This window comes from Plectropomus leopardus, chromosome 14, assembly GCF_026936395.1.
Source record: "Plectropomus leopardus strain MGB_pleo_1.0 chromosome 14, ASM2693639v1, whole genome shotgun sequence".
Taxonomy (NCBI): domain Eukaryota; kingdom Metazoa; phylum Chordata; class Actinopteri; order Perciformes; family Serranidae; genus Plectropomus; species Plectropomus leopardus.
Window position 1 is genome coordinate 17,248,549 of NC_142189.1, and position 21,009 is coordinate 17,269,557.

A 21,009-nucleotide genomic window follows, 5' to 3' on the forward strand; every position below is an offset into this window, starting at 1 on the left:
CTGGAAGTTTAACCAGGAGCAGCCTTTTATTCTTTACTGTCTATCAGCACCACCTAGCGGTTAATGTATATTTTTTTCATTAGAACCTTAGATACAGTGTTGTAGATAAATATATTGTATTTACTCAATCAAATCTGTGAAGAAAATATGTCCATGGATTAAAAAAATTAAGGATGTGCACTGAATAGTTTATTTATTCACAGTTCGTTAAAATATACATTTTGTAGATCTCAGCTTTTACTATGCGTACATTTTTGTTACCATAAACTTAACATAAATCCTCTGAAGTTGTGATCACACTTTGTAATTTAGGATTTTTTTCACCGAAATGATGTTTTATTTCAACGGAGTTTGCAACAAGGCACAGTAACCAATAGAGGGCAGCACTCACACACCCATGACAGCACATCTGGAATGAAGAGCAGAGCAGTAAAGACCCTCAGGTGCTCTGAAGGACAGGTATGTGCGTCTGCGCAGGAGGATGTGGAGCTCCACCACATGATAAATGACAGCTACTATCTGGATCATCACATGAGCCGCAGTGAAGAAGGTCATCTAACTGCACAGGCTTATAAAATCTTTTTTTTATAAAAGTTAAGTTTGAAAAAGGGCGTCATAAAGGGGGGTGGGGGGTTACAGGGCCCCAATTGGAGGCAGCCCCCCGGAAAAAAACTTAAATTAAAAGTTTTGTTTTTTATTTGCTGTATTTCTTTAATCATAATTATTATTATTATTATTTTTCACTTGAAATGTATATTGAAAACTAGAAAAAGCCCTCTGAGACTCATCTTACCCCTTAAAGGCACAAAATTAGTCCAACCCTGCACCTTCATTTGTCTCTAAACGCAGCTAGAGCCGAGTAAGTGACTGCTTATGCTATATGACGTACACTATCGTGTCTTTACCGGGGAAAAAAAGGCAAATTGAGGTTCCAAAAAGGAGAAGAAAGACAGCAAAGAGAAAGAAAGCAACTGACTTTGTAAAAACAAAACAATAACAAAACATCAAAAGGTGTGCAAGGGAGACATGAATCAAGGGTGGAGGGGTGGGAGGCCCATAGAGATTGCTTATGCCCAGAATTTGGCACTTCACCCCTGAGAGACACAGTGATGGCAAGGTCACCTTTGTTGAAATCACCTTGGTCGTGTTTTGCATTTGGGATATTTCTAGACTTTATTTGTGAGGCAAAGACTTATACAAATACCAGAACCTCAGATAGAAAAAGTGCTTCAATACTCCCAAACTAACAAACACAACACTGTAACGCGCCCCCCCGCTCATGCGTGATAATTAATATTTTTAATTTCACAGTCAAGTCTGTGTGTCTCTCAAGATTCCTTATTTATTCTTATTATCGGTCTGGATTAGTAAAACTTTTGTTTTTTTACCCTTGTATACATTTATTGTGGTTGCGGTGTTAATAGAACCTGTGATTATGCAACACTGCTTATTGCACTTCTTGTTTTCAATGAGTTTGTGAAAAAAAACACATTTTGCCGTGGAGGAATACATATTTATGAGCTTGAATTTAAAACCCTGTCTGTAGAAGAATGACTCAGCACATACTGTGTGTGTGTGTGTGTGTGTGTATGTGTGTGCATGAGATGAAGGGTTTTAAATTATTTAACAACCCCTGTTTTTTGAGCCTGCACATCATATTGACTGCAAAAAGACTCCATCAAATGTTAAAGAAAAGCTGGCTGAGCAAAAACACTGTCGGTCAAAGTAACTTGCATAAGGTAATAGTTTTTAAAGGTCCCACATTTGTCTCATTTTTAGGTTCATACTTGTATTTTTGGTTGTTTTGTTGTTGTTTTTTACAACATGTTTACATGATTTAAATGCTGAAAGACACATTTTCCTCATACTGTCTGTCTGATTATACCTTATATTCATCTGCAACGGTCTGTTTTAGCACCTGTCGGTTTGAGCTCCTCTTGTAAAAGCCCAGTCTGCTCTGGTCTGATTGGTTAATGTTTGTCAGTGTTTTCCATATCTGCGCTCTAAGTGTCTCTCCACCATCGTTGCAACCAGGGAGTGACTGTAACGGCCCTGTAGTGGTGCCACGTGTGAGGTTTGAAGTGGACCCAAATGCAGTACAAAATGAGCAGCCAGGTGTAAAAACAAAAAGTGAGCTTTAATGCTGATAAAATGTCTAAAAATCAGGGACCAGGAGGGAAACAAAGGAACTGGCTAACAAATGAAGGTGTGGCAGGCAACAGAAGGGTGGAGCAAACAAGACTAATACAGAGCAGGTGTGCAGGGAAGACTAACAAGGGTGGACAAATGAGGACAAACGAGACTGATATAACACAGGTGAAACTATTCAGGGAAACACACAAAACAGGAAGTAAAACCACACATGACACATGAGGAATACAAAATACAATACAAAATAAAACAGGAAACAGAACATGAGAAACAAGAAACAAGGAAAAACAAGGAAAACACAAACAGAAAACCCTAAAACACAGTCCAAAATATTACACAAAACCTAAGATCGTGATGAGCTGCACTTTCTATGTACCTTCACATAGTTGTGACATCACAACTTTTGAAACCTGGATAGACATCACTTTTTTGTGCTTATGCTTCAAACAACTTTCACAGGTATTTTAACTTTTTTCTCTAAGCAAATTGGTTTGATTTTCTTTGAAAACAGTAGAAAAGCAAATGAGAAACATGGCAAGAAATGCTCTGCAAACCTCAAGAAATTAGTAGATTTATTTAATTATTTTTTTTAAAAGAAGCTAGGGAAAAATAGTCCAGAAAACTTTATTTATAAAGATCACAATTATTTTTTACCAGCTTTTCCTGTGTTTTCCTCATTTGTTTTGTTTTTTTCTTTCACTTTGTTCATCTTCTCTCTTTTTTTTTGCTTACATTTAGGTAATTTCTTGTACTTTTTAAAAAAAACCAAACTAATATCTTACTTAATTTTTGGGTCATTTCTTCTTTAGTTGTTTATTGCCTTCCTCCCATGTTTTTGAAAGTAACAGGCCCATTTGCTCAGGTTTCAATGAGTTAATCTTGACTCTAAACCTTTCAGTATTTTATGAACTGAAGCAGTATTTGAAACTGATTCTCTGACAGACAGGAAGCCGCTGACCTCAGAACTGGAGGGATGTGATCCACTTTCTCTGTCTTAGTGAGGCCTCCAGCAGCAGCGTTTACAATCAGCTGCAGCTGTCTGATTGATATTGCCTAAAATATGTATATATTTTGGATGCCCCCCCCCCAAAAAAAATCACAATGCATGTTTTTTAAGACTGCACTGCTCTCTGAAATTTGGATGTAAACATGTTGAAATATTCCCCATCGGAGGGAGCTCTTGATACATTTGACTTTTAGTTTGACAAGAATCACACCAGTAAAAAAATAGTTTTACTTTAAAAATGCAGGTTATTACTTTAAACACTTGTTCTGATCATTGGCTTTTTAAAAAAAAAAAAAATTTTTGGGGGGGGTGGGGATTAAAATGTGTTACAACAAACCATTATAAATAAACCATTTTTGGGCAAATGAAAGGCCTAAAAATCACATTCTAGACTGTCATGACATCACATCATCATCACTTTTTTTTTGTTGTAAAAACGTTAAATGCAAAAATGACTTTTCCTACTAAAATAGTTACACTCACAATTGAAATATCAGTCAAAGACTGTAAAACATACAAAATGTTTTACAAACACACAACAGACAAATAAATCAGTAACTACTCTAAAGAAACAGACCAAAGCTTTGAATTATTTCATACTTTATTATTCCAGTTTCTTTTTCCCATTTACTTGCACTATAGAGTTAAGAGTCAATGCAGTGATCCACAGACAGTTGATGAGAATGAATTAAGTTTATTTTCCCAGTTATGTGTGTGTATTTGTGTTTTCAGCGCACACACACACACACACACACACACACACACACACACACACACACACACACACACACACACACACACACACACACACACACACACACACACACACACACACACACACACACACACACACACACACAGGTCCAGCTGAGGTTGCATCTGCTCCTCACCACAGCGCATTAGAAGACATTCACTGCCCAGGTCAACTCTTTTCTTTTTTAACATATAAATATCAACAAAATCAAATCTATTTACATGAATAGATTATTAAATCTTCCTGTTTCCAGTGATGAAGAGAGCTACGATTCACATGCTTCTCTTCTCGTCATTCACAAACCCACGGAAGGCTCCGGTTTCAGGTTAAATGCCTAAATATCAACACTATGAACAGAGAGAAAGTTGCTCTGCAACCAAAACGAAGTTAATTACATTGAATGTTTGATATTTATTCCATAACACTATTGATAAACTCATCTTTCTACATCATGGGACCCCGGAGATGCACAGATATGAGAGGCTTAAGCTGTAGGAAGGAAATTTCCTTAAAGATAGAGACTAAATCAGCTCATTTGTGAGCAAAAAAAAGAGGAAACGACAAAAGAGAGCTAACTCCTGCTTTTCATTACACTCTCTTTACTTCAATATTCTTTCATTCTCAGCTTATTCTGTGCAGACGACACACACAAACACTTCCTGTTCCTCTAATAAGGCAGATGACAGGCGAAGACAGCCCTAGGTGTCAGACTCAGCATGAATGTAATTTCTGGCTGCAGTCAGCGTCAGACCTAAAACCGTGAGGAAGAACTGGAGTGTTGAATATTATCCTCTATGATGAGACAGCACAGGCAGTGTGTGTGTGGAGAAGCTGCTTCATCACACCTGTGACAGACTATTTTTATATTATTGTTGCCCCCCTTTTAACACCAGTCTGCCCTTGAAATGGGGACAGGGAAGCGCTCCCTCGGGTACAGCTTCAAGCATATTCTGAGGTTCACTTAGCACCATTAGAACAACCTCCACACAGGAGGCCTCCAGGGATGAAAGGTCGCACCTATGAGCAGGTAGGCATTTAAAATCGCTCATGCGCAGATGTGGAGCGTAAGCGCATTGACTGTGTTCACATTTACAGTTGTAAGTAAGTTAAAATACATTGCTGTAGTCTTCTCTGTACAATGCAGCTGAACAGAACGTAGATGAAATGAATACTGTACATTTTAACCTTCATTGTGTCACATGTCGTCTGATGTTTTGTAACGAGGATAAAGACAAGCAAAGTGCATTTATTGCGAGAGGTCATTCACTACAATCATTGTTTTTAAATCTTAAGAGTCTGTCAGAAACATTAACAGCAAGCATTAAAACCACGTACAGTCCCACGAGGAATGACACCCAGACTTTCTGCACCCATACAGTCGAGGTGGCGGTACAGCAGTGACACTTTAAGAAGCTCGCTGATGATGATAAAGATGATGTCGACAACAAACACTGGGACGATGGTGGGTGTTTTGCTGGCTGGTTTGGACAGAGACGTGTGAAGGAGGGGCGCTGCATCCCGTGACGCTTCCTGAGACCCATAGAGGAACCTTTCAGTCAGCGATGAAGTGTACGAATGTCACCGGGAAGGCTCCTCTTCTCATCGGATCGCCTTCAATGTGGCCCAGCTGTGAAGAGGGAAGACAGCAGCTACATCAAAGGATGACTAAAGGCAGCAAGCTGTGGTCCAATTGGGTTTTGTTTCTACGAGGAGGGCGTAATGTCACGGAAATGCTAAAACACTATGTAATTTATTTGCTTTCAACAAAATGAGTAATCTAAGGCACATACACATGACTAAAACACAACTAAACAACCAGTGCTAGGTGTTTCAATTAATCACTAATGAAAGAATTCTATCGATTAAAATCATAGGAGTGATCTGTGAAATGCCATGTAGGTCAATATTAAATGAATAACCAGATGCTTATGAATTACATGAATATCCTGGTTAGATAACCACAATCCATTCATCTGAATCAAACAGGTGGAAATAAAAGCACCTGGAAAACAAATGTGGCATTAGGAAATAGTCCCCTGAAATAAATAAAAGTATTCTTTTAAAATTACTTACTTAATTAATTACTTTTTTAAAATAAATTGATCATATATTCATATATTTATTTATTGCCTCAGTCATTTATACATTATTTATTTCATAGCCAAAGATTTTTATTATATGTGCCTACTTATACATTTCCTGGCTTTATTAGGGATGCATGATATCTAAAATGTGTTCATAGCGGAAATCAAGTTCTTACAGTATGCCAAAAAGTTTCAGTTTAGTTTGTCCAAAAGTAACATAAAAGATGGCTATTTACGTGTGGGATAAAAATAAAAAAAATGATATTCTCTAATTTGTAATTTATCACTGACAAATAAATAACGTTTTCATGATTAAATCTGAAAACAGTTTTTGGTTTTTCAACATATAAAACTGAGGAGAATCAGTAGATCAGAACCAACATCTAGCCTTACCAAACACCATCTAATCTACTCTAAATCACAACTGACATCTAAATAATATCTTAAATAACATTTCAACATTATATTACCTTGGCCAAAAAACAGAAGACAGTACTTAATACGTCCATTTAAGTCATTTTAAACGTCTTCTATACCTGAAAATAAAAAGCTAGGACATGTTTCTGTTTTCAAAAATAAATATAAAAGTAGTAAAATAAAAGGCTTAAAAGTGAAAACATGACAAGCCACTGAGGAAATAAATACAGAATAATAAGCAATTTTGTTGATACAGGCTAAACAGAATATTTATGTTATATACACAGTTTCTACAAACAACAAGTCATCTTTCTGACGTTTATTTGATTTCTATCATGAAATATTTTTGTTTTTAGAAATTAAAAATGCTTGTTTTCCAGCTAAGAGACCTATTTTACAGCCTACTAAAGCACTGCAGTCACATTACAGCTGACTTCATCCCCTCCTCATGCTGCCTCATTATTGTGCTTTGATTTCTAAATTTTAGACACTAAAAGAGTGATAACGCTACTGACTGCGAGACAGAGAGGAAATATGGCAGGGACCCTTAGGGGACTTTAGGGTCCATGCAGACATACACACAGAGAGCGAGAGTGACTAAATACGGTCATATCTGCAGAGGTGGCTCAGAGGAAAACAAGTTGCAGCTGGTCGATGTTCACACAAGGGGCTCCACAGAGGAAGCAGCAGCAGGCGGAAAAAGAGGAGGAGGGGGAATATCAGCCTGAATGAGGTCATGGCTTTTTGCTTTGGCCACCATGGTTACCGAGTGCACTGACATCCACATGGTGAAAATGGGACCAGAGTGGGACATGAGCTGGACTGGAAGCACTTTGTGTTTTAATCTGAGAAAAAGCATCCAAAATACAAAAACACACTTAGATTTGCAGCGTGAGAGATACTGACCCACCACTCCTGGTCCTCCTCTCCGTCCACCACGATCACCTCGCCCTCAGAGAAGGTCAGCTCGTCCGGGTTGTCGGCTACACAGTTGTAGATGGCTTTTACTCGCTTCGGCCTCTGCTTCTGAGAGACAGAACAAAAAGCACAAAGGTTTGCTCAAGTTGGTGCAAAAGGGATTGAGAAAATGTACTGTTGGGATGTTTTTTATTATTACTGGGAACTAAGGCCAAGTTACAAGATGAAGAAGATGAAGTCAGTGTGTCCAATTAGATACAGACAGATACAGGGCTAAGCTCCTCGGGCGCTCCCGTCATCTGGTATTGGTCTTTTATTAACTCCCTTTTAAAGGTTTGGGGGAATTTTTTCTTTTTCCAAATTGAGGGACTAATGACACGGGGTATTGCACACTGTATAAATTGTAAAGCTTTAAGAGACCCAGTTATTTTTTGGGCTATTGAGGCTGAATGGCTGGAAACATTTTAAACGCCATCTCACAACAGGCGCAAAGCAGAACACAGCACAGCGTAACTGTCATTGATATTTTTGAGCCAATGCAGTTGTCATTTTCCCGGCCAGCACCCATGTTGTGTAAGTAGCTTGCGCCCATCTGTGCACTGAGGTGTGGTCAGGCACATTTTTGGCTTATTGAGGCATCAGACAACCAACCGATCAACAAAAAACAGGTCTAAAGTAATAATAATCTACTATTTTCCTGCTATTAAAAGAGTGCATTATTCAGAAAATAAGATGCCGTGCGCGGGAGCGATCACAGTGGGTATACACTCTGCTTGTTACACACACGGTTTAATTTGAGCTGATCACATAAAACTGACTCGTCTTGGTTAATCTCTTCTGTTTTGTGTGTATTTTGATCTGCTTTTGTGTTGTTCTGGCACCTCTGAACATATGTCTTTGCACGATTAAGTTTTTAATGTGATTTTGTTTGGATTTGTACAGAAGACTAATGGTTGAAAAATAGCTGCAAGTATTGACCATAAAACCTTTTAAAGTGATAACATATAATCAGTGCAGCACAAAGGCACAAATGAAATAACAAAGAAAACGCTGCTATAAGGCTCAGATAAGATAAGTGTCACTGTTATTTGTAATTGCAGGCTATAAAATTATAAATTACTCAAAAAGAAAGCTTCTCTACAAAAGCTAAGAAAGCAGCTCTTTGCTTGTTGGAGGACAGGAAGGAAATGTACAACTGAAGTGGAAACACTGAGACAAAAGGTCGCCCTGCAAGAGGCTCTGCAATACACTAATAACAGATTAACCATCACTTGGAAAATGAGCAGCCAGTGAAGCTGCACAACAGCATGAATGAATAAGCACATTACAATCGACCAAATCAGGATGATAGTGAGAGAAGGAATGAGGGACTCACCGGGAAGGCCTTCCTCGGCGTGGGGGCTGGCGGCAGAGACTGACCGATGGAGTTCTGGGGGCATCCTGGCACTTCCTTAGCTGGAACAGGAAGAGGAAATTATATCACAACGACAACAAAACTTTCCACGTTTCCACTGAAGAAACAGATAGTAGAACAATGTGACCCTCGGTACACTGGACAGACACAGATTCAACAGAGCTGATATTTCGTCTCTCTTATCTGTGTACTCACCTGGTCTTTCGATGGATACTGTTCGATTTAGGGGTCTGCTGAAACTTTTATCATTGCTGTCAAAGCAAAAAAGAAAAGTACTTTAATCAACGAAGTCAAATAAAGAAACAAATTTCACAGAAAGCTGTCCAGCTCTCTGAGACTCTCAACAGCTCTCTTACAGATTTATTACAGCACTATCAGACCCTGTGGGACACAAAAAGACAAAAGAGCGACTGCGAAGAAGAGTTATGGCTTGTCTGGCTCGATGCAAAGCTCAGCCTGGAAGCTAATGAAGAAGCTAAACAGCAGCCATGTCGGCTCATTCCTCCGGGGAAACAAACACATTACAAGACAAGCAAGACACACGACCCTGAGGTGACGCACAACTTCCCCGCACATGTGTAGTGAATTATATGAAGCTGTTGTTTTCTTGTGCAGCTAATTAAGCTGCATAAATGCCACTGCAGGCTTCAACACTCAAAAAATGCTGACATGTTCTTACCCTGCAGGAGATTTAGATGGTGTGGCTCTGGATCCCAGTGGTCCCTGACTTGACTTGGACTGTATGCTCATGGCCTCCATCTTTGCTACAGGAGGACCCAGACCTGGGACACACAGTAACACACCTTTGCTGCTTTATAACTTTGCAAAATAAATACACCATTGGACATATGGATTTTTTTAGATGGCAGACAGAAAAAAGCAATCTAGAGACCTCACAATTGGTTTTACGTATGCGTGGTTTTTTTTTCCAAGCTAAATGATTAATCATTCAGTGACAATAAAGGGATAAGTGATTATAATGGACTCATCAGTTAAGAGAACAAGCATTAGTTGCAGCCCTCGTCTCGAAGCTGCCAGTCCCCTCAGTTTTGTTTCGTTTGTCACGGTAATCATATTCATTGGAAATATATCCATAAAAATGTGGTGCAATATGCCAGTATTGACAATAACCGTGATTTTTTAAAAAGTGAAATATTAATATCATATTAATAAATTATTAACATGTATTATATAATACACATGGTAATAGTAAGTGTAAATAATCGCACACCTCTTAAATCATTTTTGTTTCTTGTTTTTTTTTAAATGTAATTCATTTACCAAAAAAAATGACAAAACACAAACGTAAACAAGATGAATTTGACTGATAATATTATAATTATTCTCAAATAAATATAAAATAAATATTTATTTTTATTTATTTTTACTTTAATATAAAAATAAAGTATTTAACCATTATATTGTTACTGTGAATTCCTTTGGCCAGAATTGGAGAGGTGTTATCTGCTGTGGGGCTGCATTTGTGTCTCTGCTCAGGTGCCCACTGGTGATGGTGATTTAAGGTCGAGAGTGCTGAGCAGACGGGGCCAGAGGGCCAGCCGGCAGCTTAAGGGCTATGTATGTTTGGCTATAATTCCTCTCTTGTGGTGTTCAGGTTCAGTAACTTAACTCTCGTGTGGAGGAAGTGTGGTTATTGTTGTATTCTTGGTATAATTTTACAGTTATTTTTTTCATTTAAGCAGTACAGCAGTTGGTGTCCTTAAGCCTTTTTTGGAAACATAATATTTTATTATTGTTAATATAACCCGTCCTTATGCTAATCCTACTGTCCTTTTACTCATTTCCCCATTTTCATTTTATTGTTACTTCCCTCTCTACATCCTCTGGGCTACTTGGGGAACATTACAGTGTCCAGGTACTTTTTTTGTGCATATAACTGCTTCTCATATTTAACATTGTGGATTTGTTTTTATATTATTTCAGAAAATATAAATAATAAGCCTGTATGGGCATTTTTTGTTCTCCCTGCACAATTTTGATTCTTCTATTTATTGTGCAAACAAATAAAACTCCAACTCAGCATCTGCAGAGTTTAAAGTGTATGCTTTTATAGACCCTTGGTGACTGTAACATTTAAATGCCTCCTTACAGTAATGTTTTTAGTAAACACTGAAAACATAAACTACTCCGAGTTGAAAACACTAAACTAAACCAACATCTGCACTGCAGCAGTGCTACAGTTTGAAGAGGATTTATTCTGCTGGGGTCCATACCTCCGGTTGAAGTGAGTCGCATTGGGGGGACAGGAGGGTGCATGTTGGGGGGGTCTGAGGACGACCTCTGTCGGCCAACCAGGTCTAAAGAACCGGGCTTCCAGCTGCTGGACGCCGAAGACTGACCGATGCCCCCCAGACCGGATAACTGGACTGAGACAGAGATGGAAGAAGAGAAGAGCTTTTAAGATGAAGAACGAGAGACAGACTGAGAGTGCACTGCACTTTGCCAGAACCGGCGTCCACTTTAAAACTCAAGCCATTTCCCTTTGAGTGTAATTGCGAGTGACATTTAATGGGGAGAGGGAATGTCCAGAATGCCGGGGCCGGGGGCTGCGGTGAGGCGAGGTGGGCAACACAGCTGGTTGTTTCTCCTCCGCTCTGCTGGCAGAACTCCAGACAGCCACTAATGTTATTAAAGACCAAATGTGTTGGACATGTCACAAGTCTGTTAGCCTGTAAAGCTACGATGAAGGCTTTTATCAGCAGCACATAAACAGACTTTCATCAGTAAAAGTTCATTTTCATCAAGTAATCTTTGTCATGACTCTGAATTTGGCAGCCCAAAGCTATTATTTCAGACATAAAAAGAAATCCTGCCCTTTAGATTTAGGGTCATTTAATGTACGAAGCTGACTTCACTTTTAAAAAAAAGTCGACAACTTTCTGGAAAAGCTGCCAAATCATCGGTCTCTGATGTGACTTTCCCTTGCTCCAGTACCCAGAGACATCTGAGGTTTTGAAACAGGTCAAAAAGTCACTAAAAACGTGCAGAGTAATTAACATAAAGCCTTTGGAAACCAGCCACACAGAGCCAAATGAGACCAGGACCCAACAGCTCTAAATGAGATTGTACCTCTGAGGCATATTTTAAAAATATCTCTTCTCCAAGGTGACAAGGAGGGCAGATTCAGGCCAGAAAGGTCATCAGATTTAATTCTATCTTTTGCATCTATTCATCCACATAAACTTTAAGATATTCATGAAATGATGATGAGATATACTTCCATTTTGCCTTCATATGTTAGTATCTATGTTTGCCCTCTATTCTCCAGCTTTTGATGCTGCTGTGTCTGAGCTTACCCAGGTTTCTCGGGGGCAGGGGCGGAGCAGAGGTGGTGGCAGGCTGAGACGGGTTGGCGTTGAGGATAGTGCCGTAGGTCTCGTTGTTGACCAGATTGGGCATGTAGGCACGCTGCTTGTCCTTGGTGAGGCCGATGGCGTCGCGGCCCGCAGTGCCCAGACTGGCCTGGAGGTGGGAGTTACTGCTCGGGGTGTAGCAGCTGACCGGACGCTCGTCTCTGCGATGAGGGCTGGGCTGAAGGGGCAGCGTAATTGGAGAACAGATCAGATGTGGTTCACGGACATTTATATCTTCACTGTTTGTGTTAACCATGTACAGTGCGTAATTTAACCCTTTTAACAGTCACACTAAAAAAAATTTAGTTCAGTTTATTCTTCAGTCAAGAAATTCCCTCATGATGTTTTTGAGGTATCACGTTCACGAGAATGGGACAGATGCAAGATCACAGAGACCCTGACTTTTGACCTTTGATCACCAAATTCTAATGAGCTCATTGCTGAGTCCAAGCGAACCTTTATGCTTTTTATTTTATTTGAGGAAATATCCTCAAGGCGTTCTTGAAATATTTCTTTTACAAGAGTTGGATGAACAACCCAAAAACATAATGCGTCCGGCCACACATCTCAGTGGTGTGGAGGTATAAAAATGAAATCAGCATCTTTAGTTTTGAAGGACAAAATATTTTCTTCATTAGTAAAAAAACAAAAGAAAATGGCCATGTACAAAATGTTTTAGGGTTCTTCAGGTGTCGTTATCCTCTAATAGTCAGTGAATTTTCCCTTTTGTTACACTTTCATTGAATATGTTATTTTTATTTACTTTATCATTCACGTTTTCTTGTCGAAGTGTAGCTCTTTGTAAACTTCTCTTACAAAAATGTCTCTCACCTTCTCATCCAGATCCTCATCACTTTCATCCAAGTCCTCATGCTGCAGGCACCATTCATACTCAACATGGACGTGGGCGTTGAATTTCCCTGCCAGCGCTTGGTTCAACTATAAACACAAACAAATCCACAAACATGTAAATGCAAATGATTGACAGCTCTTATCACGGTTTCAGGAAGTGATGTGTGTTTGCCGGCATAAGCCAAGTCTAAACACAGTAAGCTCACCAGCTCCTCGCACTGTAGGTGTTTGAGCCTCCGGGCGATATCCAGCGGCGTCTCCCCGGCCTCATTAGCTGGAAAGGAAAACAACAGAAACATGTATTCACATACTACTGTATCCACCTGCCGCATGATCACAAACACGCAGCCCATTTTCTTCCCTCCTATTTCACTGTGACACTGTGTAATTCGCCTGTTTCCCACACTGAACAACTCTCTGGTTTCTCTCTGTCCTCCTTTTCTCTCTATCTATTATCTGGCTGTTTTGTTGATGTCACAGTGGCGCACAAAGATTAGTGATGTGAGAACGAGTTGCCATGGTCTGTTGGCAGAGCCCACACCTCTGGGAACTGAACCTGAATGACTTGGACGAAGGGGTACGTGTGTGTGTGTGTTTCAGTGTGTGACTGTGTGAGAGTGAGGGAGGACGAGCCAGTGAGAGAAAACATTTGTGTGAGACAGTGGTGGAACAAACATATAATATACAAGTAAACTTCATATTTACAAAACAAAAGTAATACTACGTTACCTCAGTAAAAGTGAAAGTCCTGCATTGTTTTAAACAGTCTCATTATGTAGTATTGCCCCTTCCATAGTATATGGATTATAGGATTATCACTGATGCATAGAGAAGTGAGCAGCATTTTTGGACTAGTTGTTCAAGGTGACTATTCTTATCTTGAATTTTAGTGCAGACTGAATATTTATACATGGTTCTTGATTAAATGTTCAACAAATCAGAATCTTTATCTTCAAAAGATGACAATATGAAGCAGGTTGTGAGACTAGAATTATGAAAAATCATTTTTTTCCCCTGCTGGTTAAATAGGGTTGCACCATGTGTTCTTTAAGGTCTTGTGTATAGGATTTTAGGGGGATATAATGGCAATTTCTTCTTGTTTTTTTTTGTTACCTTATATATATCAACATCTTTACATTGCCATGTTTTCCTGCCGCTCAGCCTTGCAGCTAATTTTTTTTCAGTGCCCACTCTTAGTTTTGCAGTGTGGTCTATGCCTGAATTTTTTTTATGAATTTTTTAAGGTAGTTGAAGTTGAATTTTTTTAAGGTAGGTAGAAGGTAGAAAACCTTCCTCAAGCAGAGAAAAGCGATTTAAAAATACGTGACATAATCATAATGTAAAGTCTATGAGTCGAACGGGAACTCACGGGTGGAGTCAGCATAGTCAGTGGGCCACATACCACAGAAGTAAACCTGGAAGCTAAAACACTTTTTTAGTGTATGCGCCAGGCGTGCAACTCCCTTGAAATGAATAGACGCCATACTTGGTCCAGTATTTAGGTAATATTAAAATCTATGTCTCGTTAAAGCCATTCGTGTTTATACATCGGCCACCATCTCTCTCCTACATGTAACCTCACCTCTAACATAGATGCCACTAAATCCTACACGCTGGCCCTTTAAGAACTTTGGAAGCACTTTACACACAAAACTGTGCTGGATTAAAAAAAATGGATGATGCAAACAAACAAAGTGTAAGAAAATCACATAGAGAAGGAGAGAGAAAAGTTGGACGGTGAATAAAACACCACAGCCCTGTTTGCTGCTGGTGTGTTTCCTTACCGATGTCTATGGAGGCCTTCCCCCGCAGCAGCAGTTTCAGACATTCGCTGTTGTCGGTCAGGCAGCAATAGTGCAGCGCTGTGCTGCCTTTGGCTGTCTGCTTATCTAAATTCAAACTGCAGACAGACACAGAGAGGGAAACTTTAAATCCCAACGCATTAGGAATAAAATAAAACCCTATTCTGTTTAGCCCCAAGAAAAAAGGTAAAATAATGACAGATTTTTAAGAGCAAACTAGTCTAATAAAAAACAAATGTTGTGAATTACACATGTTAAGAGACATCGATTAGACAAATGGTTGTTTTTTATGGTGGTGTGTTCGATTTTTGCTGTACGGTATAAAAAACACTGCAGCATATTGAATTCTGTACGAAACAAGTAACTGCTGTGAAGAGCAAATGTGTTTTCTAGCTTTGTTTACTTGTTGTTTTCCTGTTTACCTGTTCTGAGTGAGGAAGTCAACGATGTGAAGAGACGTTCTATCCACCAGTCTGACTGCGAGATGAAGAGCCGTCTCCCCTTGTTCCTACGATAAATAAAGATAAAACATTTGCACAATGTTTTCATATTCCCCTGGGAGTGCAAGGTGTTTTTAGAGAGCCGCAGAAGAAAAATGCAACAGATTGTGAAGAACTCCTGGTGGAAAAGCAGCTGGGATGTTTCAAAGTCACCACTGAAGGACAGACTCAGCTCAAACATCACACAGGTGAGAGTATTTTGTGTACTGACGTGTCCGTTGGCCAAAGGTATGGGCTCCATGAGGTCGACTCCCTCGGCGTAGACCTGGATGAGGGAGAAGATGTCACGGGCCTTCACCGCGTCACACAACGTGTGGAGCCGCGACGTCGCATCGGGACATTTCTTCCTGGCGAATCGTTTCTCCGTGTATTTGGCTGTGATGAAGTCTTTCCTCGCCTGCCTGGTTAGACATGTGAAGAGGCGGCCGCTCTGTTACATTTACAGTCTTTATGAGAATGGGTTTGATTGCGCTTTAAAACCGAGCACGCACCAATCAAAAGCCACTTATCATAACAGATAAATAGACACACTTTAGTTTGATTTTTGTTATGACTGATTTCAGTGTTTGAGTTTCATTATTAGAAGGAAAAGCAGCAACTGCTACATAGCAATTTCTCTCAGGATAAATAAAGTCATCAGATATCTGGATCTTAAGTCATCAAAAAACAAGCTGAAACAAGCTGAGTAAACCTCAGCGGCCGCTGGGCTCCAGCTGGTCTGTTTGTTTTGGATAATTTGGCTCCCGGTAAAAACCTGAATGACGAACACTCCTAACCAGGAGAAACTGACTGCAATGATGGCACTGCTCCCTCTTTTGATACTGTTTTGATTGTAAGATCCTTATCGGTAGAAAATTATATAATTATTATTTGTGTATGAAAACAAATTGTCATTATCATCACATTATTCTGGTGAATTGTTAATGTATACTATACTTTGCTGACTTTGCTTCTACTAATCCCACCAATGTCACTCTTGCCTTGTAATTTTGTCTCGAATTGCTCTTGTATAAAATCTGCTTTTGTTTCTAATCCTATTTTAATTCTATATTACGTCTTACCGTCTTTATTCATCAGTACTTATTTCCTATATCATGTCAGTCAAGCCCATTAGATCAGTGACCCGCCTGAATCGATAATCAATAACATTCAGAGAACCTGATCAGTACAATGCTGGCTAAGATGAACGAGCGCATCACAGTGATGGTGTCAACAGCTGTTGATCGAGTGTGACGTGATACAAGTGAGAAGAGAGAGAGCGAAAGTTCAGTGATGGAGGAGAGAAGTTGGAGGGGTGACTTACATGTCACTGGCAGGGTTGGGTTTCACCACATTTTCAGCACTTAAACAAGCCTCCATGATTTCATTAAAGCCTGCATTCCCCACATTCTTGGCCAGCTGTGGAGCACACACACACACATATACACACATACACACACACACACACATTATGGTTATACCAGACATTTTCTGCACCACATGCATTAATCTAAAAGTTGTCATCTCTGCCTACTAACTCACACCTTAGGATACAGTGGTGTGTGTGTGCAGCCATACAAACTGCACAACGCCTGTCTGATTGTGGCTAACGCGACTGGCGTCTTTAACACAGAGGAAAGCAATCATGACTGGAAGCATTTAATCCCGAGTGTCCCACAGGCGGTAAATCTCTACACCAAACAGTGATTAGAAAAGCCATAAAAAATCTCAGCTATTCTAAGTGTGAAGACTTCCAGAGGTCTTGGAGGAGAGAGGAGATTGAGGCCTGGAGTGATGCTTACTCTCCTTCTTCCCAGTCTCAACTCACTGTCCCTCTTGCCCTTATTTCCTTTGCTCCTCACTCAGTCTATTGTCCTCTACTCCAGTTTTATCCTGCCTGAAAATCTCCAGAGATTCGTGCGGGAAAAATCAATACACTGAAGTGACTCAAACTGTGACAAATACCGAGGACGTGAGGTGATTCAGCGAGAAGACGGACACCAACAGTGATTTACCAAGAGCTCTGAGGTGCTGAGGACGTCCAGAGTGAGGGACTGGATCCTGGAGTAGTGGACTCCGAGCTCCCTGTGGATTCCTGAACACTCGATACAGGTGAGGATGCCCAGGTTGGTGGACAGCCACGTCGGGTCTGAGAGAGAGAGAGAGAGAAAATGTGAAGAGAATGCAGAGAAGAGGAGGTAAATGACACATGAGGGGAGAAATGAATATGGGTGACATGCTGTCCTTGGGTAAAAACCACTAAAGCTGAAGTAATTTCTGCTGCACGTGAGCCAACTTTGATGTGTCCTTGTGAAGAGCTGTGGGCTCTGGAAATTTAATAGCTGCTTGAAGGGCTTTTTACTATCTCACAGCACACAATGTCAGAGGAAAGTGACCAAGCTCAACTGTAACTATGTCTGGCTGAGATACTCGGTGTATATATTGTATGTGTTTGCCATATACAGTATGGAAAAGTATACACGTCTGGATGAGAAAATTTCATGGGATTTGAGGAATAAACTGATTTCAAGGTCAAGACAGAATATTTCCACATATAAAGAGGATCCAGTCTTCAGGACTTTGAGCATTTTCTGAACCAAGGAGTTTCATACCAAGGCCACAGTCTCAACTATGCTTATACATCACTGCTAACACTTTGCCAAAACATACCACACATTTTTTAGTCTGATTTCCTACCTTACAGCCCACATATCATTGTTCATTTCATTTCAGAGTCTATAAACATGCTTGAAAAAATCCACTGCAGTGTGCATAATGTTAGCTTTATTTCATAACAAAATAAGGAAGCCAATACTACAATTGAAGGATTTTGGGTGATTTTTAAGTCAATACTTCCACCGAATATAGCCTTTATCACTCCTTCCCCAGGATTCTTATGATAATTTGCCATTAATGAAAATAGATTTTTACCAAAGACCTGTGGATAATCACTCTTAGATCCTCACTGATCCTGTCCCGCTGTCTAGAGATTTAAATTACCAATGAAGTTACTGCTGCTGTGGGTGTAAAGTGCGCACAGCACCTCTCACAATTTGGAAACATTCATATAATTCCAGCAGTTATATGATGGCTAAAGGCATCAAATAAACTCACAGAAGAAACTCTTCCCCACAAACAGGCATGGGCAACAACAAAATCATCACTACTGACATATATGCAAAACCTCAGACTGCACACAGCGACGTGTGTATGACATTGGTAAAATATGAATTTGCTTGTTATTTTTTTATTTAATTATCTATTTAATCTTCATCAGCAAGCGCTCCCTTCACAAGTAGTTATAGACTCTTAGTGTCTCTTAGTCTTAGATTAGTGTCACCAATCCAATGTCTGACCAAATGTCTCCTCTTCTGTTTCTGACAAATAACACTGAGAAACGGCCAGAAAAGTGTTTTTGCAGAACGTTATGATGTCACACTGAAACTGACCTTTGATCTGTGAAATTTTATCATAATTAGTGTGTGAATTCTTGAGTTATAGCCAAGGACATGTTTTGTGAGGTCACAGTAACTTTGATCTTTGACCTTCGACAACCAACATATAATCAGTTCATCGTTAAGTCCAAGTGGACGTTTGTGCCAAACTCAAAAAAGTCCCTCAAGGCATTCCTGAGGTATCGCATGGACCGATGGAAAGACAGACAACCCGAAAACATTATGCCTTCAGCCACAACTACACGTCATATATGAAAGCTTTTTGAATTTTTTTCAGAGGACTAAGAGTGTGAGTGTGTGTGTAACACACAGAAACACAAAATTTAATTGCATTATTGTGCAACGATCATGTAACTGGACCACAACAATAAACAATAAAAAAATAAAAAATGGTCACTGTGATGGATTTCTTATGTCAAACGAGGATAATGTCTCTGCAAGTTATTTTTCAACTCAGTGAAATAAAATTACAATAAAATGTTTAAAAAAAAAAGAAGGAACTTATAACCAAAAAACTGTGGTATAAAAGCTCCAGATGAAGGGAGGATTTGAAAAGCACATTGCTTTTATTCATAGGGCTAGAAACATTAAAAATATATCATGTATCGGCTTGCTCCTTCTCTAAGGTGTGGTGAAGAAGCAAGTGAAGAAGTATATAAAATTATTATTAAATGTTGCCTAAAAGGATGAAAATCAGTCTAAAATGTATGGTATGATCTAGAAAAATTTCAGCAATAATACAGCTAATAAGCTTCAAACAAACAAAACCCATAAAACAACAAAAAAAAAACAACGGACCCTTTATCTCAGCAAAAAATATTCAAATATTATAAAATTAATTTTGATTCTGAGCCGTTAGTCAATTGTCACTCACTGGGCGCTCCGCAGTCACAGCACACGTCATTTCCGGTCATCCTCTTCACCTCTCCCAGGATTGCCTTGGTCAGCTCCTGCACAATGTTGTTTTCGCCCACATGCTGGTCTCCTTTGAAGGCCTGATTCAACGCCTCCTCTTTACTGTTCTGTAGCACCGAGATCCAGCTGGAGGAGTGACGAGGAGACGGGGGGAGTGACAGGAGAAAAGGTGAGTCAGGCAGATAAAAATGTGAGTAATGACAGAGGAAAAGGTTGAGAGGTGGGGATGTGAGCAGACGGAGCAGAAAGTAAAGGGGGGAGTTAAAAAGGGGAGAGAAGATGGGAGTAAAAGGCCGTTAATAGTCAGGAGGTGGGCGGTCAGGAGGTGGGCGGTCAGGAGGTGGGAGGTAAGGACAAGGCCAAGCGTCTGACTGGGTGTGAGGTAGGAAGTGTGTGGAAAGTGGCCGAGGTGGTAAACAGGATGCACTTAGGCCCAAGACCGAACACACACACACACACACACACACACTAACACACACACACACACACACACACACACACACACACACACACTAACACACACACACTCACACTCACACTCACACACACACACACACAAAGGGAAGGAAGGAACAGGCACTTACATCTGACAGTCCTGGTCGTCCTCGGCCTGAAAGTGATATGTTCTGTCATCTGAAAATAAAAAAAAAAGGATGACACAACAGAAGAGAGAAGTGGGAGAGGAAAGAGAGGAGAAATGAATCAAAGAGCAGTGGAGACGGAGGTGAAAACTCTCTCTACAGAGGGCATTAAAATATGATGCCAACAGGTCAAACTGCTGAACAGAAAACAACAAGAAACACTTTAAGCTCTTATTTCTGTCTTCAGAAGTGAATCACAATCTATTAACCAGAGAAGACTATTTTAACCATCTGTATCCAAAATAACTTAAATCATGTCGTGTCTCCAGTGGCTGAAGCTCAACCTCTCTAGTTAAATTGCATTTACTCTCATGTGTGGAAAAATGAAACAAATCTTAAATGACCATGACCTGCATTGTTGTTGTTGTTGCTGTTGTTGTTGTTGTTTTTTGGGTTTTTATTTTTTTTTTGCATATCATGCCCCCTTCTATCTCCTCCCACTCATTACCTGTCATCTCTCAATGACATAAAAATGAAAATTGGAATAAATAATATTATTGTAATTTGAGTGCTGTCATATACTGTGTGTGTATATGACAGAGTGCAATTTTGTGCCACTGACATAATGATAAAATTATTGCATAATTATGCAAGTACATTCTTTAAAAGAGCAATGGAACTGAATTCTTAAGAATATTCACACACCAGAATATGAGAAAAATATTTAACATACTTTATTAAAAAAATTAATTAACACCTTTTAATGCATACAAGAAAGTTGTGCACACATGAATCTTTAGTACCAGT

General features: G+C 39.6%; 1 protein-coding gene across 3 annotated transcripts in view; it reads right to left on the reverse strand.

Moving 5' to 3' along the window:
- Positions 1-3,899: 3,899 nt before the first annotated feature.
- Positions 3,900-21,009, reverse strand: part of asap2a (ArfGAP with SH3 domain, ankyrin repeat and PH domain 2a) — a 70,300-nt gene continuing 53,190 nt past the window's right edge. Inside the window, exons 13-29 of one of the 3 annotated variants that reach the window (XR_015778653.1) lie at positions 20,206-20,254; positions 19,581-19,747; positions 17,267-17,400; positions 16,576-16,670; positions 15,484-15,673; positions 15,195-15,280; positions 14,755-14,870; positions 13,177-13,244; positions 12,950-13,057; positions 12,062-12,296; positions 10,979-11,131; positions 9,424-9,547; positions 8,940-8,995; positions 8,706-8,785; positions 7,319-7,438; positions 6,466-6,531; positions 3,900-5,538 (exon numbers count right to left, since the gene is read on the reverse strand). Coding sequence is in view for 2 of the 3 variants with exons in the window: in XM_042500530.2 (XP_042356464.1) it covers positions 5,464-5,538; positions 7,319-7,438; positions 8,706-8,785; positions 8,940-8,995; positions 9,424-9,547; positions 10,979-11,131; positions 12,062-12,296; positions 12,950-13,057; positions 13,177-13,244; positions 14,755-14,870; positions 15,195-15,280; positions 15,484-15,673; positions 16,576-16,670; positions 17,267-17,400; positions 19,581-19,747; positions 20,206-20,254 (1,856 nt within the window). In the remaining variant the exon portion in view is untranslated. The remainder of the gene's footprint in view (positions 5,539-6,465; positions 6,532-7,318; positions 7,439-8,705; positions 8,786-8,939; positions 8,996-9,423; positions 9,548-10,978; positions 11,132-12,061; positions 12,297-12,949; positions 13,058-13,176; positions 13,245-14,754; positions 14,871-15,194; positions 15,281-15,483; positions 15,674-16,575; positions 16,671-17,266; positions 17,401-19,580; positions 19,748-20,205; positions 20,255-21,009) is intronic. The other 2 variants (XM_042500530.2, XM_042500531.2) reach the window with 2 other exon arrangements.